At 35.0% G+C, this 27,289-nt stretch overlaps 1 protein-coding gene across 1 annotated transcript in view; it reads left to right on the forward strand.

The window, feature by feature from the left end:
• The window catches only part of SIK2 (salt-inducible kinase 2), a 112,766-nt gene that overhangs the window by 8,257 nt on the left and 77,220 nt on the right, over window positions 1-27,289 (forward strand). Inside the window, exons 2-3 of the mRNA XM_008582671.1 lie at window positions 4,464-4,580; window positions 6,968-7,031. Coding sequence (XP_008580893.1) covers window positions 4,464-4,580; window positions 6,968-7,031 — 181 coding nt within the window. The remainder of the gene's footprint in view (window positions 1-4,463; window positions 4,581-6,967; window positions 7,032-27,289) is intronic.

Here is a 27,289-nt window from a genome sequence, read left to right on the forward strand (position 1 = left end):
TTCTTCCTGGGTGGTTTGGTTTTTTTTTTTTTTTTTTTTTTTTCTGATTAGAAAAGTAATGCATGCTCACTGAGGAAAAACTGCTCAGAAAAGTATAAAGCAGGAAAATAAAATAATCCATGATCATTTCACCCACTGATAACATTTTTGTCATATTTGTATCTAGTTTTTCCTGGTCTTTTTCTGCAAATAGCTGTGTTGAGACTGCACCAATATTCTGATTTTCTATTTAATGTTTTAGTTTAAGCAGTTTTCCATGTTATGAAAAGGAACCATTTAAGAGCTGTAAAATATTCAGATGGTAAACTTAACCCTAATTCATCTAATTATTTCCCAATTATTGTTTCTATTTTTTATATTATAAATAATATTCTCTTGAATTTATTTACACATAGATCTTTGTCATCATTTCAGATTATTTCTTCAAATAATCTCTCAAAGTAGAATCCTTAGGCTAGATGGGGTGGATGATTTTTAAGGCTCTTAATAAAGACTGCCAAACTGCTTTCCAGAAAAATTATAACCTATTTTATATTCCTAGCAGCAATATATAAAATGGCCATCTCCTTGAACCTTAGCTCACAAGGATATTTATTTTTAATCTTTATAAATATTATAAGCACAAGTGGTATTTTATAGTTCTTAATTCACATTTTCTTGAGTATTTCCGAAGTTGAATATTCACTGTTGCTATTTCATATAAGATTTAGTTTGATAGTAATCATACTAGTTTATCCTATATGCCCTCCAGAGTTATAGAAGAAACCTTCCATTTTTCTCCTAGTAGAAGGAATATTTTTCTTTTTTTTTTGTCTTTTTGTCTTTTTTCGTGACCGGCAACGGATCGCAACCCTCAGTGTCACACCCGTACCGGACCGGGACCGGCAACGGGATCGCAACCCTCGGTGTTGCCCCCGCTCCCTGCTCAGCCAGTGAGCGGCCGGTCTGTATGTGGGATCCGAACCCTCAGCAGGAGCGCTGCTGCGCTTCCCAAGCGGCGCACTGTAGCAGTGCGCCACCGGGCCGGCCCAGAAGGAATATTTTTCTATTGCCATATAGATTCATTGAAGGTTTTTGTTTTGTTTTTTGGGTTTTTTCTTTTTTTAAAGATAATGCATGTATTTAAGAATTAGAGAGCTGAATAATTTAGATGAACAACAAAAAAGAGATTCTTCAATTTATGGAGTCCCTTGCTTGGTCTTATTGACTTTTTTGTGACCATGCAGAATTTGTACTTGGTACTATGTTCAGAACTCAATAGGAAAACGGATGCAGAGAGTAAGTTCCCAAAAGTCTAAGTTCATACTTATCTTTAAAATGAGCTATTGGAATACAACCTTTTGGAAGTTGGGGACTTTCGGTACACTATTGGGGAAATCCCAATATATAGATTTTTTGTCGATCAATTTTATTCATTTTGTTTTTACATACCTATTCAGTTCCTTGAGGAGGGTAGCTATCAGATTCATTCGTTTTTATATCCCAGGCATAATTTCTGGCACACAACGGGAGCTCAGTAAACGTGTGACTAGGAGACTCTCTGAAATAGTGAAAAGATTGAACTTGGAGTTATATAAGGTTAGGGGTTTTTTTCCCCTAGAGCTTTAAGACCTTTGTAGATTATGTGACATCTTTTGAACCTCAGTTTCATCAACTCCTGGATATATTGCTTGTTCTATTTACTTCACAGAATTGAGAAATAAATAAAATATGTTAAAGTGCCTTATAAAATTACAAGTGCTGTGCAGTTGTGAAAGTCATCATCATTATAATATTTCCAGGAAGTACTTGGTAAAGAGCTCCATTGTTAAGAAATTACCTTGAAGAGTTTAGTAGAAACTGCAAGCTGATCACCAGCAAATCCACTATTTCTTCTTCTTTCTGGGCCTACAATTGGACTTTTTCTATGCCTCGCTTACATTTAGGTTAGTTATGTGACTGAATTCTAACTAATGAGATGAGCAGAAATAATATACACCACTTCCAGACCTGGCCCACAAAAACCTCCCATGGGGGCCCCTCCAAGCTCTTTTCTCCTTTCTAGCTGGAATAGAGACAACCTTCAGGGTAACCTTGGAAGCTACACGTTATAGATAGTAAAGCCTCTGGACCTTGTATGCCTGCCAACTTCATCCATCCAGTTCTGCTACATGAGCAAGAAATAAACTTCTGTTGTATTTGAATCATTATATATTTTGAGTTCTGCTTGTTAAAGCAGTTAGAATACCCCTAAGTATTACGAGGAGCACGCTAACACATGTTCTACTTTTTCTTTTTTCTTTTTTTTTAATTCGCAATATTTTAACATTTACTTGTACATATTTGTGGGGTACAGTAATGTTGTTCAATGAATGCATATTCTGCTTTTTCTTTAGAGAAACATAGTCCTCTTATAGCAGCCTTACAAATAGGGAACACATATATTTATATATATGTGTGTATATATATACATATATAAATAATATATATTTCGCTTTTTTATTGTTCAGGCCAAGGTTCCAAAAAAGTATAAAAGAGGAGATATGTCTGGTTAATACCTTGCTTTAATTGGTATTTAGCATCCAAACTTTTAACATTTAATATGATACTCAAAATATATACAATACAAAATTTACTAATGGTGCTAATCATGCTGAGTTTTTAAAAACCATGATTCCTTTCTCTCCAACTTTTTCTGTTTATTAGATGGTTGTGACCCATTCCATTATAAAAGATTTTCATTGGAGAGGAGGGAGCTGATATCTAAATTCACTTAAGAAATTTTACGGCAGGACATTTCCTTGAAAATGTGCATGTCTGTGAAACTCCATGTTACTTTCCTAAGGAATATTGAGGAATTTCAAATATATACTTATCCTTTTACCTGGCTGCTTTTACCCAAAGTTACCCACACTAACTGATGATAGTGGATTCCATCATACTCTTGATTGGGGGTGGGGGGTGGGGTCTCTTTAAATGTGTTTAGTTTCAGGTTGGTTGGTCCAGCAGTATCTCTAATAGCAAGTACAATATTAACCAGTCTACTTATCTAGCAGTGAAAGTTTAACACCTTTTACTTTCTAGAATATTTTGATTATGGTAATAATTAAAATATCACCAAAAATAATGAAAATAGCTATCATAGTACCTATGTACTTCACTATCTAGAGAAGGAACTACCCCTTTCCTTAGACAATAAATTTAATTTTACACATTATGTTTAGTAATATGATTTCCCCTGGGAAGCTTGGGTTGTTCTGTGGGTCACAATTAATTCAAATCAGGAAATAAGCTGTGGACAGCAAATTAGAAATAGAGAAAGGCAAGAAACAAACTTTACAGTAGCGCTTTAGGAGATAATAGCAAGGGACAAGGAACCATAATGAAAGAAAAAAAAACTAGTTGGTTGAATAGGAGACTGAGGGAATCAAGTGAAATGAGAAGCTGAGTCCTATTTTCTTGTACATCTTTTGGGAGTATTGAACTGTTGTAACACATACAATAATTGATAATAAAAGATATCCTGAAACAACAACCTAATGCTAAATTATGTTCAGAATTTTTTTTATAGAATGTGAAGTAAATATCAGAGTTTCTTCAAAACTTATTACGATTAAATCTGGGTGGTTCCCAATTCTCTGAAGAATTTATTTAAATTTAATTGCCTTATTTTCTAACCAAATATCTACTAATTTTAAAACATTAGTTCTTTTTAGTTATATGAAAAAAAATGTGATTGTTGATTTCTGACTACTTAATCATTCACCTTCAAATGTAGTTCCTTCTTAATTATTAACCTTGGAATTGTTTGATTTCCTTTTTAGTTATGACAGAATGAGGCCACGTTTTCTGAAAACAAATTCCTTTTAGAAAGTTAAAATTTAGTGTAATTACTAACATTTAAGTTTTTACACTTTAATTTTTGAAACAAAATTTAATACAATTGGTATTTTTTCATGTAGTTGAGTTTTAATAATTTATATTCAGCTTTTTTCCCAGAAAGGTATGTCTGTGTTCTTTGGAACCTATTACTTGCTTTTGTAGAAAAATAGTATTCAATACAACAGAAACTATTTTCTGAACTGTCTCCTACTTGGCTGATCATTTGTTTATAGGTACTTTACAGTGCGATGATAACTAGTTGAAACTGCTAAGATTTTATTTCTCCAGTTTATAGATGGAGTAAGAAGGTGTTACAGTTGTACTGAAAGAGAGAAATGTTTTATTAAAGTAACTTTGCAGATTTATTCTTCATAGCACACTAAAGACACTGCCAAACAAAATCTACCACAGTGTGTTACACATGGTAGGAGTTTAAGAAATATTTGAGGAATGAATGAATGAGCATTGCATTTAAACTAGCTATCATCATTGTCATAGGAACCTACAGGGAAAGTCTCAGATGTCATTTATTAAAAGGATTCTTAACTGGAAAATGTTAACTGTTGTATACTAATTATATTTATTTGTGTTCTGGGATGCAGGTGGCGATAAAAATAATAGATAAATCTCAGCTGGATGCCGTGAACCTTGAGAAAATCTATCGGGAAGTACAAATAATGAAACTGTTAGACCACCCTCACATAATCAAACTTTATCAGGTATGACTTAGCCCTACACCTGACCATGCTTTCCACATTCGGTTCTGTACTTTCATCATCATTTTTTTCTAAGTTAGTTTTTCTAATGTATAGAAGAAGGATAAATGTATGCTTTTATTAAGCTGAGTATGTCCATGTTTCTATATTATCTTTGAATTGAAAATTTGGGAACCAGAAATTAACTAGTAGCTTAATTTTAAGTTGTCTCTCAGACTGCAAGTTATTTATTTTAAAAGTTTGCAATTATGCATTTATGATACTCTGCTTAAATCTGCTGGGTTTTGGTGCTGGTACCATTAGTGAGAGTATGGCAGTTCAGTTTTGCTTATTTAAAAACACACTGCTTATGTTTTGTGAAATACAAAGGGTAAAATAGTATATTACTTAGTTGCATACTTTGTAATACAACTAGAGCCAAATCTTAATGGGGGGGGGGCTTATTTTATCAGATAAAGTAAATGAGCTATTTTAAAGAAAACGGCCTAAGTTAATTTTTCTAGAATAAATTAAGTGTGAACCATGTTTTTAAAAAGGGACATTTTCTCATATTTTAAAAGAGTAATTCATGTTTAAAAATAATAATATAATACAAAACATTTTTAAAATTTCTATTCATTAGTATGTGGAATTTTTCTATTAGAAAACTCTTTTTAAACTGAAATGTCTCACTATGCTGTCCTGTCACTTTGATCTCCAAAATATGCATACCCAGCATCTCTCTGGTATGCTAGGGTTGGCCTGTACTGGCTTGTGGGAGCTGATTGTTAAGTTTCCAGAAGTTTTGTGAGCCACTTAACATCATGTTAGTAGCTCAAAATCAGCAATGTTGGGAATATTTACACCACAGAAATTGGCTTACAAATCAAGGCCTTTTTTTTTTTTTTCCTCAGAGAGCTGGTTTACTAGCACACTGTTTTGTGCACTCAAATGGGTTAGCACAAGTGTTCTTGGGAGTCTAAGAAGAAAATATTAGAACTTCTAAAATATTAGAATGTAGATTGTTTATATTTGTCTTGTGTGCATTTTATAATGTACATAATATATTTACACAGTGGCACATTTATGTAACTTGTGTATCTGTGTATCTATACATAAATACATATATATATATGTGGCTATGTGTATGTATATATGTGCATACATACATACAAATATATTTGGGTAAACAACATTTATTAATAGAGATTTGCAGTTTAAAAAATGTGGAAACCATTGGCTTATGATATGCCTCCTAAGAATGAGAGACTGTGATGTGCCACTCAAAACATTTCCTAAAATTCTCAAACTACAGAGTCCTCTTAGATCAAATGTATATCAGATTATTTCTCCTGTTAAGCATTTTTTTTTAATTCCTAAAGAAGATATCTTTAAGAAACTAATCATATCTCGAAAGTCTCTGATGAGCCATAAGCTAAAATGAGGATAAAATTAACATGATTCACATGATAATTCTATCTTTATTTGAACTAAATAATTGGTTAAAGTTGATTTACTATTTGATTTATTTAGGCCCAAATTATAGGTAGCTCTTAGTTTTTTGGCCTGATGGGGAATAGTTCTAAACCTACGTTTTAGAGCAAAATTAGTTTTCAGCCTTTTAGTAGATAGCGGTTAAAGAGTGTTACAAAGAAGTAGTCTAAAAATTGCTCTTGAATCTATAAATTCATTTCCTTTCTAGATGTCTAGATTTCTAGACATCTTTTCAGTATAGTTTAAAAAAATCAAATTTATGGCAATGGGCACACTTTCTTTCTGAACCTAGAAAAACTATTTTAAATAAAAGTATATAACAGTTGAGTTATAAAGACCAATGAAATCTAAGCTTTTGAACAATGTTTTAAAATTACATTACTTTGTAACAATGTTAAAGTATAGTAGGAAGAATTTCACATTGTGCCTGATTAGCTAGGCTACAGGCCAGATAACTAAGTTCTTCTAATATTCTTTTCTTAATCAGGGTTTACCATCATACCATAGGGCTAGAAAAGTCAGTGAGGAGGTATTGAAAAGTTGATCTTAAAAACTCCTCAGACCTATATTAGTACTTCTCTAACTTTAATGTGCATAAAAATCACCTGGTGATTTTGTTAAAATGTAAATTCTAATTCAGTAGGTCTGGGGTGGGGCCTAAGATATACTGCATTTCTAACAGGTGCCTGGGGAGTGCTGCTACTGCTTGTCCATGAATCACACTTAGAACAGCAAGGATCTAAAGTTTTCACAAAAATATTAGCATAAGGATATTGTCAAGCTTGTAAACTTCGACAGCTTCTGAATTGTTCATAACTGATTCTTCTATTAGTAGTTTCAATTTACATGACCCCGTAGAATGTTGTGGTAAGTTGCCATTCTTTCCTACCAGACTAATATGGAGTATTTATCAATAGGTAATGGAGACCAAAAGTATGTTGTACCTTGTGACAGAATATGCCAAAAATGGAGAAATTTTTGGTAAGCTTTTTAAAAAATTTTTTTTATTTGAAAAGGTTACTAATCTGCATGAATGTAATATTTTCTATTAATGTTTCTGCTTATTTTTAACAGTTGGCAATATGAGTCAGAAATTTTTAAGTACTGTATTAAAATATAATAAAATATCCAATAAGCTAAAAGATATGGAATATAATTTGTTTTCTTGTATTTATAAAATTAAAATTACTTTTTAATTCTCTCATCTGTATTAAAGAGTATTGGAGAATCAGAGACAGAGAAAAACTTTCAGTCACATTACAAGGAAGATTTTCTTTTCTTTTGTCTTCCCTTTTACCATTCTTTCCAGGATCTTTCAACAAATATTTATTATCCTACTATGTCCCAGGCATTGTACTAGTTATTGGGGATACAGTGGTGACCTAAATAACACAGTCCCTGTCATTGTGGATCTTACCGTTTACTAAGGTATTCACGATAGCTGCAAGTCACTAAACTTCTCTGAGACTTGGTTTGTTTATCTTTATTAAGAAAGTATTTGATCAGTTGGTCTCTATGATCCAGTCTAACCCTTAAAAAATTATAAATAGTCTGTTAGTTCTAGCTTTCATCTAAAATATCTATATGTATTTTTACTCTGTGGAACCAGAACACTGTCTAAATATTTTTGGTTTTTAACCTTAATTTAAGTTCAAAATTATTTTTAAATTATTTGAGTAATAATTCATATACAATGAATTGCATACATTTAATGTATACAATTTAATAAGTTTTGACATACATTCCTGTGATGCCTGTGGAACCATCACTACAATCAAGATATCCATCACTTCCAAAAGTTTGCTTTGCAGCTCTCTTGCCCCATCCCAGCCCTAGGCAACCACTGATCTGTTTTCTATAAGTCACTACAGATTAGTTTGTATCTTTGAGAGTATTGTGTAAATGTAATTATATAATATGTACTTTTTTAATGGTTGGTTTCTTTCTCTCAGTATAATTATTTTGAGATTTATTCTTTTTGTTGTGTGTTTTAACATATCATTTCTTTTTATTACAAGTAGTATTCTATTGTATGAATATACCCCACTTTGCTTATCATTTACCTGTTGATAGACATTTGGGTTGCTTTCAGTTTTTGGCTATTATACATAAATTGCTATGAACATTCATGTACAAGTCTTTAACTTACACAGTGCCCCTTCAAGTAATATTTACCACTTCACATATAGTAAAAGAACCTTATAATAATGTACTTCTATTTTGCCTCTCCTGGTCTTTCTGTTCTTGTCATATTTTACTTATACCTAGTTCATAAAATACGCAATGCAGTGTTGTTGTTTTTCTTTAAACAATTATATTTTAAAGAGATATTAGTATTTTTAAAAAGCTTATATATTTACCAGTGTAGTTACCATTTTCACTTTTCTATGTGTAGATGCATATTTTCATCTTCATTCCTTTGTATAGATACATATTTTCTTCGAGTGTCACATTCCTTTACCTGAAGGATTTTCTTTAGTGTTTCTTATAGTGCAAGTCGACTAGTGATGAAATCTTTCAGCTTTTGTATGTCTAAAATAGTCTTTATTTTATCTTTGTTTTTGGAAGGTATTTGCACTAGGTATAGAATTCTAGATTGACTGTTATTTTCTTTCAGTACTTTGAAGATGTTGCTCCACTATCTCCTCTTAACAAGAAATCTTTATTCCTATATAATGTGCCTTTTTTCTCTGGCTTCTTTTAGTCTTTTCTATTTATCACTGGTTTTAACAATTTGATTATGATGTGCCTTTGTGTAGTTTTGTTCATGATTCTTATGTTTGATGTTTATTGCGCTTCTTGGATCTGTGAATGTACTGTTTTTATTAAGTTTGGACATTTTTCAGCCATTGTTTTCTTAACCAATTTTTCTTTTTTTTTTTTTTAAAAAAAGATGACCGGTAAGGGGATCTCAACCCTTGGCTTGGTGTTGTCAGCACCACGCTCAGTGAGCAAACCGGCCATCCCTATATAGGATCCGAACCCGTGGCCTTGGTGTTATCAGCACCGCACTCTACCGAGTGAGCCACGGGCCGGCCTGTCTTAACCAATTTTTCTGTCCCACCCCTCTCTCCTCTTCTTCAGAGATTCCAGTCAAACGTCTATTACACTGTTTGAAATTGTCCCACAGCTCACTGATGCTTTTTGCCATTTAAAATATTTTTTTTTTCTCTCTGTGTGTTTCATTTTGGATATGTCTCCAGGTTCACTAATCTTTTGTTCTGTGATGTCTAATCTGCCATTACTCCTATCCCTTCTATTTTTTTATCTCAGACATTGTATTTTTTCATTTTTATAAACTTAAGTAGGACCTTTTTACACCTTTCATTTTTACTTAGCTTTCTAAACATCTGTAGTACAGTTATGATAACTATATAACTAGTTTACATTGCTGGCTACAGCATATTAATTGTTGCACTACTTTGGGTAAGTTACTTTTCTTTTACTTTCTTTTTTGTTGTTTTTGTTCTTTTCCTTTCTCAGTTTCCTATTCTTTCTTACATTTACTTATTCGTTCAGTCTTTCAAGAAATCTTTATTGAAAACCAGCTATGCATCACACACTGTTCTGTGTGGTAAGAGAACTGCAGTGAAGAAAACAGACAAGTCAACTCTCGTGGACCTTACATTGTAGATTGGGAAAAAGACTATATGTTATACAGTATGTTAGATGTTGATAAGTACTACGGAAATAATAAAGCAAGGATTGGGGCATGGGGAGTGGAGTAGTTGGTTGCATTATTAAATAGAGTGGTCAGGGAAGGCCTCACATTTGAGCAAAGACTTGAAAGCATAGTCATGTAGGTTTGTTGGTAAGGGAATTATCTGGGGAGAAGGAAGAGTAAATGCAAAGGTCCAGAGGTAGCAGTGTGCTTGGTATGTTCAAGGGATAGCAGGGAGGCTAGTATGGCCAGAGAGAGGGAAATAAGAGAAAAGAGCAAGAGGGAACAAGGAGGAAGAATAGTAGGAGGTGAGGTCAGAAAGATAAGTGGGGGGGCAGATTTGGGGGCTTTGTAGGTCATTGTAAGGAACTTTGGCTCTTACCTTAAAGAAAATTAGAGAACCATTTTTTGTAGGGTTTTAGCAGAGAAATGACTGCATCTTATTTAACATTTTTAAAGCATCATTCTGGTTGCTGTATTGAGAATAGACTGTAGTGGGAAAGGGTGGAAACAGGGAGAACCATGTAGGAGACTGTTGCAGTAGTCCAAGTGAGAGATGATGACAGCTCAGACCGTGGTAGCCACAATATAGGTAGTCATAAGTGGTCAAACTCAGTATGTATTTTGAAAGTAGAATCAATAGGATTTCTTGACATAGAGAGACCACCTAAGTAGCAAATCTAACTATGGGAGAAACCAAGGTCTGGTTTCTGAAGCACCCAAACATTAAAAGTTCAAGAAAATAAGAGAAACCAGCAAATTAGATAGAGAAGGATAAAAAACAAGAGAATGCAGTGTCCTGGAAACCAAGTGAACAAAGTATTCTCTGAAGGATGGAGTGAACGTATGTATCAAACGATGCAATCAAGAAGTATGAAAAATGACAATTGACCTTTGTATTTAGCAGGTGGTAAGAGCAGTTTTGGTGGAGCAACTGGGTCCAAAGCTGGATTGAAGGAGTTTAAAGAGCAAATGACAGAAGAAAAATGAATAGAGCAAAATAGACAACCCTTTCAAGGAGTTATGCTGTAAAAAGGGAGAAAAGAAATGGAGAGGTATTTGGTAGGGGCAGTGGGGTCAAGAGAAGAATTTCTTTTTCTTTTTTTTTTTTCCTTTTTGTCTTTTTTTACTGACCAGCAACGGACTCACAACCCTTGGTGTTGCGCCCGCACCGCGCTCAGCCAGTGAGCGGGAACCCGTCTCCACATGGGCAGTCTGTATTGCTCTTTCTTGCTAAGACCTTTGAAACAGGTTTGAAGCACATTGTATTGTACACATTAAGGCATAATTTGGAGATGTTAATATATAAAGTTTATAAAATATCTAGGGTAAATGTGCAATTTAAGTTCTGGAAAGAAGAATCTGATGTAGGTAGAAAAAGTGGACAGTGTATGCTAGTTATCTTATTTCTACTATCTGGTAAAGTTCATTTCTTGAGCATTGACGATAATGAGTAATAGAATTTAATTTCAAAGGATGATGAAATCTTTGGATTACCTTCACTAATTTAGAATGCAAGACTCTGAATTTAAAGGGAATTTGGAGGTCATTTAGTTCAATTTGTTTACAGTCTGTATTGCTCTTTCTTGCTAAGACCTTTGAAACAGGTTTGAAGCACATTGTATTGTACACATTAAGGCATAATTTGGGGATGTTAATATATAAAGTTTATAAAATATCTAGGGTAAATGTGCAATTTAAGTTCTGGAAAGAAGAATCTGATGTAGGTAGAAAAAGTGGACAGTGTATGCTAGTTATCTTATTTCTACTATCTGGTAAAGTTCATTTCTTGAGCATTGACGATAATGAGTAATAGAATTTAATTTCAAAGGATGATGAAATCTTTGGATTACCTTCACTAATTTAGAATGCAAGACTCTGAATTTAAAGGGAATTTGGAGGTCATTTAGTTCAATTTGTTTTTATTTACTTTTACTTTGTCCCGCAGCTTATAGCCCAACAGAACTCATTGTCTTTTCTCATAAAAGCTGTTTCTCCCTTTTACCTTACTTGGCTTCAAGATTTACAAAGTCACCTAAAGTTGGGAATCTTGACTCCTTCTCCCTCATCCCTCTTCAGATGAGACTTTAAAATCCTGCCCCTTGTGCTTCCTAAATGTCTCTCAAAGATATCTCCCATCTCTCTATACCCGCTGCTAATGCCTTAGGTTAAGGTCCTCTTTCTTCCTTGTATATATTATGCAGTAATCTCCCAATTGTTCTATTTTACCCTGTCTCCAGAATTATCTTTCTAAAACACAAACATAATCATGTTGCTTCTCTTTATTTTCTGAGTTTGCTATATGGCCATTCATTATAAAAAAATAATAATAATTTCAAAGCAAGGTAATGGCATGTGAACAATTTTTAGTGAAAGGATTGATGCTTAGTGTGGTAGTGCTTGTACTTTATTACTGTTGGCCCTTAAATATCCCTTGCTCTTCGTTTCTCCTTGTAAGGAAAGTTCTTTATACTGCTCCGTGCTTTAAACCTGTTGATGCACGTGCGTGCGCGCACACACACACACACACACAACCCTGCTTTAAAATTTTCAGTGTAGTCAGTGGGGATTGGAAGAGTTGGACATCATGCTCAGTTGGAGGTAGAAAACAGAGTGGTGACCAACAAGGATTAGGATAAGGAATCCAACTCAGAACTAGGGAGGGGGAGCCTGGTGGAAAACAAAGGTCTAAATGGGCAAAAAATTGTTGACTATATGTGGAATATATATTGAATAAAAAATATAGTAAACTGTAGATTCAGGTAGGTGCAAACAAGGAACAGTCTAGTAACCAGCCAGTTTCTGACCTGAGAGTAGTAAAATAGGAGAAGATGTAGTCCGAGTAACATTAATCAAGTAGTGAAAAAATATGTATAACATTTTAAGTGAACTGAGCCAAAAATGTTTTAAGTCAGTTGGAGACTTAGATGAAAAAGAACCACATAAATAATATTGAACTATGTATTTTGAACTATGTAGTAAGATTTATCTTTCAGGTTTATAACTTGGAATCACTCTTAACTTTACGAGTATTCCTTTAGTGCCTACTCTGTGCTGGGAGGGTGTTGTGTTCCTTACTTTTTTTTCATTCCCTTAATTTCACATTTAGTTAGCAAGCAAATCATACCCTCTGTTCTTGCAAAATGACTTGAAATTAAGTCCTTCTGTCTCCACAATCATCATCACCCTGATCTAGGCTTTCATCAGCTCGTTTCTCAATTAATGAAGACCTCATGTTTTACCATTTCCTTTTTCTTCCCCCAGTCAAGTACATTTCAATATAATTCCTGTTTAATCTTCTGAAAATATTATCATATCACAAGTGTGTTCAATAACCTTCACTCACCTTCCTATTGCTTTCTGGGTAAAATTCAAACTCCTCAGTCTGTACATAGGGTAGCTCCACTAAGTGAATGGATGTGCCCAGCTATTCCTTGCATGAGTCTGTTGATATTATCCTTTGGTGTGGACAATCAAGTTGCAGATTATACTATATACACTTTAGTTAATAAATCAGTCTTTCTTTCTTCCTTCCTCCCTTCCCTCTGTTTGTGCCTCTTGGTATGTATTTTTCTATCTTCTAAGTTTTTATTTTTGCAGAAATTAAACATGTACTAATTTAAGGAGTCAAATAACTCTGCAAGGTTTGTTACAGAAAATATGTCTCCCATCCTCCCCATCCCTACTTTCACTTCCTTTAGCCAATTAGTTTGGATTTACCTTCATTTCCCTAAGTAATGTGTTTATACTGCTGCTTCTGGATTTTTCTTCTAATTAGAAGATAATATGAATCCTTCCGTGAACTTTTTTAGGCACAAACTTTTGAATCCCTTTTGAATTCTTCCTCTTCCCCTATGTGTAAGAGGGATATTATGTAAGAGAGATGTATAAAGACCAGTGTAGGAGACCTTAAGTCTAGGGATAAGGGGTTAGAATTATTTGTTAGAGTGGCCATCTGTGAGCCAAAAGGTGACATTGTATGTAAGGACGTTTTTTAGGAAGATAAATCCAGCAGTGGCATGTAGTCTGAATCAGAAGGGGAGGAAAGAGGCCATTTAGGAGACTATTTTAATTGTTTAGATATGAGAGGCTAAATGCCTAGGTTAAGGTGTTAGTTGTCAGAATCATGAGAAAAGATATTAAGCAAGAGGTATTTCCAATTCTGAAAGTAATTACTGGTATTTATTGAGCACTCCTTTTTTGTTGAGTATTATTTGTTTATTTATTTATTTAAACCTCACAAAAACCTTATAAGGCACGCACTGAAAGATTCATAATTTGGCCAAAGTCACAAAGCAAATAAATGACAGAGTCTGGATTTGAACCAGGCAATCCCAGAGCCTATCCTGTTAATAATTATGCTCTACCACCTCTCCAGAGTTCTCATTGATGTCAGAAAGTGAACACCGAGAGTTAGGATTTAAAGCAAACATGGTTGAAGACTATTGGTGATGTGGATGACAGCAATACATAGGTCTGGTTTTAGAGTGAAAAAATGACTAATTGATTTTAATTGTGCTGTTGGAGATAATATCAGGACATTTAGTTTGATATGGGTAGTTAGCAGTTGAAGACATGGCAGCAAATGAAATTCAAAAGACAAATTTGACAACAAAAAGACAAACAACCCAATTTAACACTGGGCATAAGACTAGAACCAAATACTTCACAAAAGAAGAGATACAAATGGCCAAATAAGCACATGAAAAAGTACTAAACATTATTAGTCTCAGAGAAATGCAAATTAAAAACCACAGGCTGTGAAGCAACTAGAACTCTAATACTTTGCTAGTGGGAGTGTAAAACGGTACAGCCACTTGGGAGAAATGTTTAGCAGTTTCTTATGAAGCTAAACATACATCTACCCAATTACACAACAATTCCATTCCTAGGTATTTACCCGTGACAAATGAAAACAAATGTCCATAAAATGTCTTGTGCAAGAATGTTCATAGCAGCCTTTTTCACAGTCACTCAAAGCAGGAGCAACTCAAATCAAATATCCATCAATGGGAGAACGTATCCAAAATAAATTGTGGTATAGTAATACAGTGGAAGATGACTCTACAGTAAAAAGGAATAAACTACTATACGTGCAACAACATAGATAAGTCTTACATTGTGCAGAGTGAAAAAAGCTGAACACAAAAGAGTACATACTATATGGTTCCATTTACATGAAGTTCTAGAACAGGCAACACTAATAAAGGTAATTGAAGTTGGAAAGTGGTTACCTCTGGAGAGAGGGGAGAATTAAGAAGAAAGGGGTAAGAGGGAACTATCCTGAGTGGTAGAAATGTTTATTTTTGTTTGAAATGGCGATGGTAGAGTGTGCAATTATGATATCTCATCTCAGTAACCACCTAAGAAGTTGCATTTTATTGTATATAAATTATACCTCAGTAAATCTTTTTCTCTCTCAAAAAAGAATCTAATAAAAGAGATATAGATTTCAGAATTACCTGCATAGAAGTGATGAGTGAAGCTGTAATGAAATTTCAGAATGAAGAAGATTAAGAAGTAAGTTTTGATTACGACCTCATTTAGAAATCAGGTAGAGGAAAGGAACTGGTGAGGTAGAAGAGTGTCTTGCAAAGCAAGAACAGTTTCTATCCTGATTAGTCAAAGGAGCTTGGAGTGAAGTTGGATATTTGGTCATTAAGAGATCTCCAATCACTTTGAAGAAAGTACTTGTCAATAAACAGAGCTACAGCCAGACTTCAAGAGGTTAAGGACACATGCGTGATGAGAAAGGAAGAAAAGTATTTTGAAACTATTTTGAGGTTTTCAAAGTAGAAGGAAGGAGAGAAGGAAAGAATTGAGGAATAATTAGGGTATGTAGGATTCAGTATTGTGTCGTGGTTTTGTTTTTGGTCTTGGTGTTTGAAGAAGCTAGAAAAGAAACATATGGGCAGGAAAGGAGAGACTGTTGGTGAAACAAGGTCCCAGAGTAGACGAGATACAAGAGGGATCAAGAGCACAGAGGGAGTGGTCAGTTTGGGAGGGAGGAATTCCTCCTTCTTTGAGAAGGTGTGCATAGGTGCAGTTACAGTGAGAATTAGAGATTGTGCTGAGGATATGGCTATAGAGGTGCTTTGTGGTGGAATAGAAGGAAGATGAGTTTGTTGATACAGGATAGATTTAATTCATTCTGTAATGTAGCAAATGAGACATCAGGGAAAGAGAAAGTAGACAATGTTAATGAATGCCCCAGATTAGGGATTAGAATCGTGGAAGGTCAAGTACACGTAAGAGTTGCTGTGATCAGAAAGGTCATCGTTGGAAAGGCCGACTATGAGATCCAAGTTCAGGAGGGAGATAAGTGAAGTAACAACAGGGTCTTATGAGCTGGGAAAATTGAACAGTGGACACACTGAAGGTCATGAAGAGGATGAAGTACTTTAGGAAAAAACATTCATACGTAAAAAATTAAAACCATAGCCATGAACCTGTACATAACTTCCCAGCAGTTTGCCACTTTCAAGTTCTCTTCTGCTCATGGCACGGTTTCCCTAACTGTGCCCTCCTAATTCAGGGAAGGCCTTAGGTCTTTGCACTCACCTCATCTGCTGCTTCTTTGCGTAGAGAGAGGCTTCCTGAGCCATCTGGTTTCCTTGCTTCATCTGACTAGGTTCACAACAAAAGAGCAGTTATGGTGGCATGCTGGGAATATATCTACAGTGCATGGATCATGCATTATGAGACTATGGTGTTTGTGCTTTATTTTTGTTTGGTTAATTATATTGTACTTCATTCCACAAAGAGTTGAAGTAGTTTTAAAGGAGGATAATACTAAAAATTTTTTTTAAATATTAATAACAAAAAATAATTGAATCGAAGATACATATAAGAGTAAAAAAACAATTGTCGGGGTGAGGGAAGGAACACAAATATGCAGGCAAAAAGGGCCTAAGAGCTTTAGATTTGGCTCTAAACTTTCTGACTGTCAAAGTGAAAAGAAGATATAGTCATTTACGAATTTTACCTGAGAGAAAGATACCTATTCCTCAAAGAAAGCAAAACTTTGCCTTGTAGTAAATTCTAGAATAAATTTTTCCTTTGGAGTTTCTTTTAAGAGGTACTAAGTAAGTCACCTTTTTAAAATAAAAATCCAATCCTGTTAAAACTTTTCAGAGACTTCCATTGCTTTTGGAATGAAGTCCAGGATCCTTAACAAGGCCATCAAAGAACATTATACTCTACATACCTTATCCTTATAAACATTTACAATAGAGGTTACAATTTCTTGAACACTTACCGTGTGTCAGGCATGGTGCTAAGTCCTGTACACACACTATGTCATTTAATCCTCTCACCAAAACCTTATAAGATGGATACTATTAATAACTCTGTTTTACAGTGGATGAAACTGAGGGACAGAGAGGTTAAACAATTTGCCTATGGTCACAAAGCAAGTAAGCAAGTAAATGGCAAAACCAAGGCTTGAAGCCATAGTCTGACTTTGCTGCCTGGGCTTTTAAACACTCCAGTATGCTCACTGGTTTTATGCCTTCTTGAAGTTCTTTGAACTTAACAAGCTTCTTCTGTCCCAGTGACTTTGCACATTGCTGTTTCATCTATCTGGAGGATTCTCGGCCCTCCTCTCATTTCCTTAACCATGTCATTTAATTGAGTTGATTCTTGATGTATATCATTAATTTAATATGTTATTCAAGTCTAGAAACAGGGAAAGCATTTAACAATTTTGACTGCTATGGTGGATATAACTATTCCTTTTGATATAATATGTAGCTTTAGTCCTGTATTCCCTCTTATCTATAATGGAAGTAGGAACCACTTGGGCACCTTTCTTCAGCACTTTAAAAACTGGCCAATCAAATTCTTACCAAATCTAATGATCAAATCAAATTATCTTCCATAAAACACATAACTAAGTTGATCTCCATATCGGCTCTCAAAATAGAACATATAAATTTATGATTCACAAATCTGTGCTCATGTTGATCTAGAGCCCTAGAAAGCCCTTTATTCTCTACATATTCAAATCCTGCCTTTTTTAAAGTTATGGCTGAGTTTCCATTGCTTCATTACAGTCTCAATTAATTCTGTCCACATTGGTTTCCTCTTATGAGTGCATTGTACTTTTTCCTGCACAACTCATTTTATTTTATTTTATTTTATTTTTTATTTTTATTTTTTTGTCTTTTTTCCGTGTCCAGCAACGGATCGCAACCCTCAGTGTTGCCCCTGTACCGGACCGGGGACCGGCAACGGGATTGCAAACCTCGGTGCTGCTCCCGTGCCTCGCTCAGCCAGTGAGCGGGAACCGGTCTGCATGTGGGATCCGAACCCTCGGGCGGGAGCGCCGCCGCACTTCCCAAGCGGCGCACTATCCAGTGCGCCACCGGGGCCGGCCCCTGCACAACTCATTTTAGAATTTACCTATATACTGCTTTTCTTTGTTATGTGAAGTCTTCGTGTGTATCTTTTATCTCTAATAGATTGTAAGCTTCTGCTGAGGACTTAGCACAATACAAAGCATTTTATAAATACCTGTTGTATGAATGGCATAATAGCCTACTTTGTCCTTATAGACCTTATTTACTCATTGAAGCCAACAGAGCACACTCTGCTAGGTTGAGTAGTCTGAGGTACTTCTTTGTTTAGTTTTTTGAAAGGAGTTTTCTGTTGGTTTACTCTTCAGGAGATAAACATGAATGAGGAAATATTAACTGAATCAAGGGAGAAACTTGGCTTCCTCTATTACTGTGCAGTTTTTGAGTACTTACTGGTAGTCACTACCCTGTAGATACTTTCTTCTATCTCCCACACCTCCCTTAAAATAACCTTTTCAGAATATAATGGTAACTAAGAGCATATACATTTAACCTAGGTAACTTTTGTTGTCCAGTTCTTATACAACAGTTGGTGCTTATCTCTGAAGGAAATTATTTTTTGGGTCTGGCAGCATGGAATATGTAATGGCAAATGAATTTGCTAAAAAGAGTCTTGGGTTATTTATATATAAGATTTTAACTTTAAAAATTTCCTTTGGAATCATAGGTGTGATTAATGAAAGTTATTCAAGATTTCTGCATTGTTTAGAACTATTTCTCATATTTGTCCCTGCGGTCATGTGTAGTAAGTGGTACAAAAATCTTAGGGTGGTCACCTCGTCAGACAATTTGGGCACTGTTCAAACAATTAAACCGGCAGTCAGCAGATTCCGGCCTTGTAATTAAATTACCCAGGGCCTTTGTTTTCAGATATTTGCTCCTTGATATGCTGTGTCTTTCCAGGCTGAGCATGTGCCTGAGGTTTATTGATTCATTTCCTGTCTTTCCCTTTCAGTGGTAACATATTAGGATGCCAGCCTGGTAATTTAAAAAGGGCTTTGTTTTAGCCAAAATACCTTTAAATACTTGGTTACTCAGAGACCCTAAGGGACAGTTTTTGTGGCCTTTGGTTAGTATCTTAACAGCCTGAAGATAATGTTAGGAGGGTAATTCATTTGCTTTCTGTTATGAGTTTAAATAAACTTTGAATTTTACTTACTTCATATAACCAGTATAAGTCTAATTTAAGTGTTAATTTTTTAAATTTATTATTAACCGGGGTCCCAGTTACAATAGGGCTTAAATCTTCTCCAATTTCTTCCATCATTGCTTTAATTCAGACTTTTAGCATTTCTCATTTGAATTACTTCAACAGCCTAAGGTCTCTTTGTCTCCAGACTCGTCCCTCTTCTAAATCTTCTTCTCATGTTACTGTCAAAATGATCTTTCTATAATATAGATCTGATCCGTGTCATTTTTCTGCTTAAAATATTTCTGTGGTTTCCCATTGCCTTCAGTATAAAATAAGAAGTTAGTATAGGTTTGGTATAATCATGCTGTCCCTATCTTCCTAACTCTATTCACATCCCAGGCACATGTTGTATGGGTTTTATTGACATAGTCTGTTGTGCAGATGTTTAGGCAAACATTGTTTTCACATGTCTGAGAATGGTAGATATTGCATAATGTAGAGGATGTAGAAAGATATTAAATTGGTGTGTACTTCAAAAGGGGATGGAAATGTTTAACTCATGCAGATAAAATTAGACTATCCTTGGATGTAAAATTTAGAATCTTTTCTTTTGAATTTTTATAAGATGTGTATAATAAAGTTATCTTTGAAGAAGTCAGATCTAGTTATATTATTCGTAAATCCTTCTAGTTAACTTTTAGAGAGACTAGTAACTACACAGAAGAGTCAGCATGATTCATGATTCAAAAAGTTGTTGCTCTCCCTCCCACCATTGTTTAAATTGGGTCAAACATTAAAAGAAAAGTCAGAGGCCGGCCCCGTGGCTCACTCGGGAGAGTGCGGTGCTGATAACACCAAGGCCACGGGTTCGGATCCTATATAGGGATGGCCGGTTTGCTCACTGGCTGAGCATGGTGCTGACAACACCAGGCCAAGGGTTGAGATCCCCTTACCGGTCATCTTTATTAAAAAAAAATTAAAAAAAATTAAAAACATGATTATTACTATATCCCATATGTTCAAATAGTTAAATAGAGATAGGACAGATATTTTTTAAAAAACCCTCAGAACATCAAGGGATGAGAACTACAGTGTCTGAGATCAAAAATATACTAGATGGGATTAGCAGCAGATTGAACATAGGAGAAGAAAAAATTAGTGAATTTTCAGACAAAGTGATAGCCACTAAAATGTAATCGATAGAGAAAATAGGTTTAAAAAAATAAATGGCATAAGTGAACTGCTGGACAACTTCAAGTAGACTTAAATCTGTTTAATTGGACAGATGAGAGGGGAGAGAGCAGAAAACTATTTTTAAAATAATGGCCAATATTTTTCCAAGTTTGACAAAAATTATAAGCCCACAAATTCAAGCACAAGAAACAAAGAAAACTACACCAAGGCACATTATAGTCCAATTGTTCAAAACCAATGATAAAGGGAAAATCTTAAAAGCAATCAGAGGAAGAGATGCATGTTATACACACAGGAACAAAGATAAGGATAACAATAGATTCCACATCAGAAACAATGCAACTGAGAAGATAATTTTCATTTATAATGATTTAGGAACCCTCAGCAAATTATAAACAGAAGAAACTTCCTCAACCCTATAAAGTGCATCAATGAAAAACCTACATCTAACCTCATACTTATGATGAAAAACCAAATGATTTCCCTCAAGATCAGGAATAAGAAAAGAATGTTCATTCTCACCAGTTCAATTCAACATTGTCCTGGATGTTCTAGTCAATGTGATAAGGCAAGAAAAAGGAATAAAAGTCATCCGGATTAAAAAGGTAGAAGTAAACTATTTTTCTCAGATGATGTGACCATCTATATAGAAAATATGATGGAATCTACAGAAAAAAACTACTAGAATGAATGTGAGTTTAGCAAGTTAGTAGAATAAAGAGTGATATACAAATTAAATTGTGTTTCTATGTAGTAGCAACAACAATCAGAAATTGAAAAAATAGGATAATATTTACAACAGTATCAAGAAATATGAAATACTCAGGGATAAGTCTAACAAAATATGTAGAAAACCTATACATTGAAAACTATAAAACATTGCTTAGAAAAATTGAAGATCTAAATCAATGAAGATACCTACTGTGCTCATGAGTTGGAAGACTCAATATTCTTATAATCTCAATTCTCTCCAAATTTATTTATAGATTCAACACGACCCCCATCAAAATTTTAGCAGGCATTTTAGTAGAAATGGAAAAATTGAATCTAAAATCATATGGAAATGCAAAGGACCTAGAATAGCCAAAATAATTTTGAAAAAGAAAAAAATTAGAAGACTAACACTATCTGGTACCAAGATTTGTTACAAAGTTACAGGAATCAAGATAGTGAGATATTGGCATCAATACAGACAAATAGATCAATGGAATAGAATAAAGTATGTAGAAGTAGACCAACACATATACATACAACTGATTTTTGACAAAGATTCAAAGACAATTCAGTAGGAGAAAGCATAGTGCCTTAGTTCAGGCTGCTATAACAAATTGCCATATACTGTGTGGCTTATAAACAACAGAAATGTATTTCTTACAGTTCCGGAGGCTGGAAATCTGAGATCAGCTGGCCAGCATGGTCGGGTTCTGGTGAGGGCCCTCTGGGTTGCAGACTGGGTCTGCAGATTGGGTTTCAGACTGCTGTTTTCTTGTTGCATCCTCACATTGTGGAAAGAGGGCATGACAGTTCTCTGGGGTCCCTTTTATAAGGGCACTAATCCCATTCATGAGGGCTCCACCCTCATGACCTAATCACCTCACCTAATAACATCACATTGTAGGTGAGGATTTCAACACATGAATTTGGGGGGGGGGGGTCACATTCAGTCAACTGCACATAGCCTTTTTAACAATGGTATGGGGACATTTGGTTATCCATAGACAAAAAGTTGAACTTGGATTTGTACTTCCCACCGTACACAATAATTAACTCAAATGGATTATAGACCTACATATAAAATCACAAACTGTAGAACTTCTAGGAAAAAAATCTTTGTGACCTTGGGTTAGGCAAAAATTTCATAGATATACTGGATAGCATGGACCATAAAAGAAAAATTTGATATATTGAACTTCAAGATTAAAAACCTCTGCTCCTAGGGGCCGGCCCGGTGGCGCACTGCTATAGTGCAATAAACTTCCTTGTGCAAGCCACATAATATTTCTGAACCTCAGTTTCTTCTAAAATTGAGGAGGTTATATGAGTTTGGTAAGTGCTTCATACTATGACTATTACTGGAGATTAAAAAGAAAAGAAAAAAGAAATGAGTGACTTGATCACTGCACTATAGACAGTGAGTTTTCTAGGTCTAAAAATGATGTCTGTAAATCTCAAGAAATAAAGTTGAGTTTCTGAACATACATTTGATGAATGGACCGGATTTGCCAGAGATGATTAAATAAATTATTTTAAAACTTTATATGTTTGGAAATACAAGCATAACAGGCCTTAATCAAATAGATTTCTGAGAAGCAGTCCAGTTTTGCTGTTAACTTCTATTTTAAATTTTAGCTATCTCTTACAGATTATTGGCAGCCTGTCTTTAGTTATGCTTCAAACCTGACATTCTGTACTGTGAGCAGTGAGCTTCTCCCATGTCTGGCAGCTACAGCTGTAGCTAGGCTACAGTGAAGGGAGAGAAAGAGAAACATCAGCTATTCTGATCTTGGCTACAGCCATATCCAACCGAATTCTGTTAATGTGAGGATTTTGGCAGTCTGTGTTTTTAGTTTGTTCCCTAGTTTTCTGTTTCTTTCAGGATGAATTTCTATTAGGTGAATCATTGTAGTAAGGAATTTTAGTAAGATTGAATTAATTCAAGAAAACTAATTCTTTGTTTGTGAAAGGGAGAGAACCAGAGGTAGATTTTATCTGCTAATTAAGGTGGTAAGAGGGATAGATTTCCTACTTAGGATAAAACAGGAAAACCATAGTCCACATAGGGGATAATCTTTTCTTGCCCCTTTGGTGAATATCCTTTCTGCTTTCAGAAGGAGGTTTCTGAGTGAGACCTCTGAAGACCTTGTAATTCTGAAAATGCCTTTGTTTTATCCTCATGCAGGAATGATAGTCTGATTGTGCTATTGCTCCATTGCCTACTTTTGTAAAATTATTTTCTTATTTCTATCAAAGCAATACATTATTTATTGAGAGCCTATGATATATCAGATAGGGTTCTAGATACTAAGAACACGTCAGTGAACAAATTTCTTGCCTTGTTGGAACTTATGTTTTAGTGAGAGTGCTTCATGTTGTGGAGATTAGGAGAAAATGTGCTATGTCAGTATTTCAGAGCTAAATAAGGGAGTAAGGGAGATAGAGAGGCCAGTATGGCGGTGAAGATTTGTTCTTTGTTTTAGTGAGAGTGCTTCATGTTGTGGAGATTAGGAGAAAATGTGCTATGTCAGTATTCCAGAGCTAAATAAGGGAGTAAGGGAGATAGAGAGGCCAGTATGGCGGTGAAGATTTGTTCTTTTATAAAAGGTGGTCAGAGAAGGCCTTCCTGATACATATTTGAGCAAAAACCCAAAGAAAGGATGTTGAAGAATACATTTTTTAAGATCTTACATGTCTTGAGATCTTGTGTGTCTACCGTAATTTGGCTGGGAATAGAATTTTAAGTTGGAAATAATTTCCCTTCAGAATAATGAGGACATTGTTCCATTGTCTTGTAGTTTCCAGGGTTACTTTTGAAAAACCTAAAGTGATCCAATTCATGCTCCTTTGTTTTGAATTATTGTTTTTTGTCTGTAAGCTTATAAAACCTTCTTTTTTGTCCCCAGTGTTCTGAAATTTGACAATGACATGCTGTGGGTCTGTTTTGATTCATGATGCCGGGCTATTGGTGGATCCCTTTTTCTTTCTTTTCTTTCTTTTTCTTTTCTTTATTTTCTTTCTTTCTTTCTTTTTTGGCAGCCGGCCAGTACAGAGATCCAAACCCTTGACCTTGGTGTTGTAACACTACATTCTAACCAAGTGAGCTAACCGGCCAGCTCTGGTGGGTCCTTTTAATCTGGAAATTCATATCTTTCAGTTCTGGGGAATTGCCTTGAATTATTTAGTTGGTGGTTTCTTTCCCTAATTTTCTCTGTCTTCTCTTTCAGGTATGCCTGTTATTCAGATATTGACCCTCCTGGACTGGTCCTCTAATTTTCTTTTCTTTTTTGTTCTCCTATTTTCCATGTCTTTGTTGTTGTTGTTGTTTTTTTTTTTTTTTTTGCTCTGCTTTCTGGGAGATTTCATAAACTTTACCTTCTAACCTTTGTTTTGCTATCACATTTTTAGTATCTATGAGCTTATTTTGTTCCCTTTTTATTCCTTGTAAAATAATGATCATTTTACATTATCTTCTAGCTCTCTGAGAACAATAATAATGTTATATTTTTTTCTCTTTATATAGTCTCTTTTTTCCTCCTAGTTTATTATTTTTTTTCTATTGCTATGTTTGTTTTGGTCTATATATTTTATGTTAGAGAGTTTCTTTAGATGATTACTACACATTTGGTTGTCAATTCCTAGCTAAAAGTGGGGAACTAAGAAGCTGACTGGAAACTGAGTCAGTGGATGAATTTTTTTTCAGCTGTGAGTTTTACTGTTAGGGTGATCTTATTGTGTTCTTTTGTTGGAGTTTCCTAATGTATGTATCTTTATATTTCAATTGACACATTATCTGGAGAAGATTATTCCAGTCTTCTGCCCAGAAGGTAAAGGCCTGGTTGCCATATTTTTGGCTTCTTGGGTAAGACAGGCTGAAGCTTATCAGTGTCTGATATGCATTGTTTACTTAATCCTCCTATTTTCAACATAATATCCCACTCCTCAACTGTGCCTAGGGTCCTTAAATCTAGAGACCTATAGTCTCTCAAGAGAATAACCCTCTAGATTTCTACCGGGGTAGAGTGGCACCCAGTTGCATAGAATGAGAGAGGAGATCTAGGGATTGAATTACTTCTTAAACCATGTTCAACTGATCATCCTTGTTTTAGCTTCACTTTACACCAACTTTCAGAGTTCCTTGTGTAATCAGTTTCTGAGTTTTGGGGAGATTATATGGTGTAATTATATTGATTCAAGATATTTTCCATTGCTGAGGCTTCAGGTTTCTCAAGTCGATTTAGTGGTATTTCTTTTTTTTTTTTTTAAAAAAGATGACCAGTAAGGGGATCTTAACCCTTGTCTTGGTGTTGTCAGCACCACGCTCAGCCAATGAGCGAACTGGCCATCCCTATATGGGATCTGAACCTGTGGCCTTGGTGTTACTAGCACCGCACTCTCCCGAGTGAGCCACTGGCCGGCCCTCGATTTAGTGGTATTTCAACAGTTAGATTTTTTGTTTCTAAGTTCATTAATTGATCCTTTTTTCCATTTCTTATAGTTATTTCATAGAATAAGATGTAGTTTCTTATCTCAGGAATGATATTAAGCATATTTATTTATTTGTTTGTATGTATAAATAAATGCACATTTATATTTATATAAATAAATGCATATTTATTTATCTCTAAATGTTCCCTCTTTTTCTCATCACAATGTTTTCCTTTAAATACTTGAACACAGTTATAAATGGTTTTAATGTTGTTTGATAATTTCATTATCTCCATCATTTCTGGGTCTGTTTCTATTGTCTGTTTTTCTCCTGATTATAGGTAACATTTTTCTGCTTCTTGCTATGTGTAATAATTTTTTTGTGGATGTTGGTTATTGTGATCTTTACATTGTCAAGTCTCTGGATTTTGTTGTCTTCCTTTAAAGAGTAGTTGAGCTTTGGTAGGCAGTTAAGTTACTTATAGTTCAGTTTGATCCTTTCAAGTTTTGTTAGGGTGTGGATTGAAGTAGACTTTATACTAGAGATAGTTTAGTCCCACTACTAAAGTGTGGTCCTTCTAAGATCTTTACTGAATTCCTTGAATGATCAGTGGAAATGCTCCATTTTGGCTGGTGGAAGTTTAAGTGATTCTCAGCTCTGTTTGAGCTCTGGGAACCATTCAACTCCCAGACTCCAGTTATTTTTGCCAACCTTATAGCATTTCATCCTAGGCACACATCTTAGTAGTTAGCAAAGACTTAATGGTGCCCCTATGCAATTTCTGAGGTTTTTTTATTTTTTATTTTTCCTGCATAGCTCCCTCTTCTCCAGAACTTTGCCCCACAATTTCCAAAAGCCTCAGACTTCTTGAATTCTGATTTATGTCTCCTCTGCTCAGCAAGACAACCATGTTGTGCTTGGGATCCCTTTCTCTGCTCTGAAGTCCAGAATGTGCCTCCAGGCAGAAAGCAAGGAGATCATAGGCCTCACCTGATTAGATTCCCCTCTCTCACGGATCACAGTCCTATGTGCCTGTTGTCTAGTGTCTAAAACCAGTTGTTTTATATATTTTGACCAGTTTTCTAGTTGTTTTAAGTAAAGGGTAAATCTGGTTCATGTTACTACATCATGGCTAGAAGCAGAATTCAAACATACTATTTTTTAAATGTGAAAACATGTTTATTACAGAACAATCTTGATAAATTTACATATAATAAATTCTCATGACATTTGATTCCAAAATGTGCATATGAATTGGCTTGACATAATTATTAAAGTAAAATGTAAACGTAAGGGCAATTTAAACACTGCTATTAATTTATGTGAGTCAATTCAAGGTCAGTGACTGGAGAGCTGTGTTAAAAAAAAATCTGAGGTCAAAAAATCATTAGGAAGCAACCCTGTGCGTATGTACATTTGAAGATCAAGGGGTAAAAATTCTCTGATGAATACCGTTAAATGAAGGATTATATAACATCCATCACGCATCTGTTTCAAAAACAGCATGTGTTTTAGTCCGTTTTGTGTCGCTATAACAGAATTACCTGAGACTGGGTAATTTATAAAGAAGAAAGGTTTATTTGGCTTACGACTCTGGGACAGCCGCGTCTGGCATGGGCTCAGGCTGCTTCTACTCATGGCGGAATGAGGCAGGCAGCCAGTGGGTGCAAGCAGATCACATGACAACAGGAAGCAAGAGAGAGAGAAGGTGCCAGGGTCTTTTTAAGCAACAAGCTGTTGCAGGAACTAATA

Source organism: Galeopterus variegatus, unplaced genomic scaffold (genome assembly GCF_000696425.1).
Source record: "Galeopterus variegatus unplaced genomic scaffold, G_variegatus-3.0.2 Scaffold2690, whole genome shotgun sequence".
NCBI lineage: Eukaryota > Metazoa > Chordata > Mammalia > Dermoptera > Cynocephalidae > Galeopterus > Galeopterus variegatus.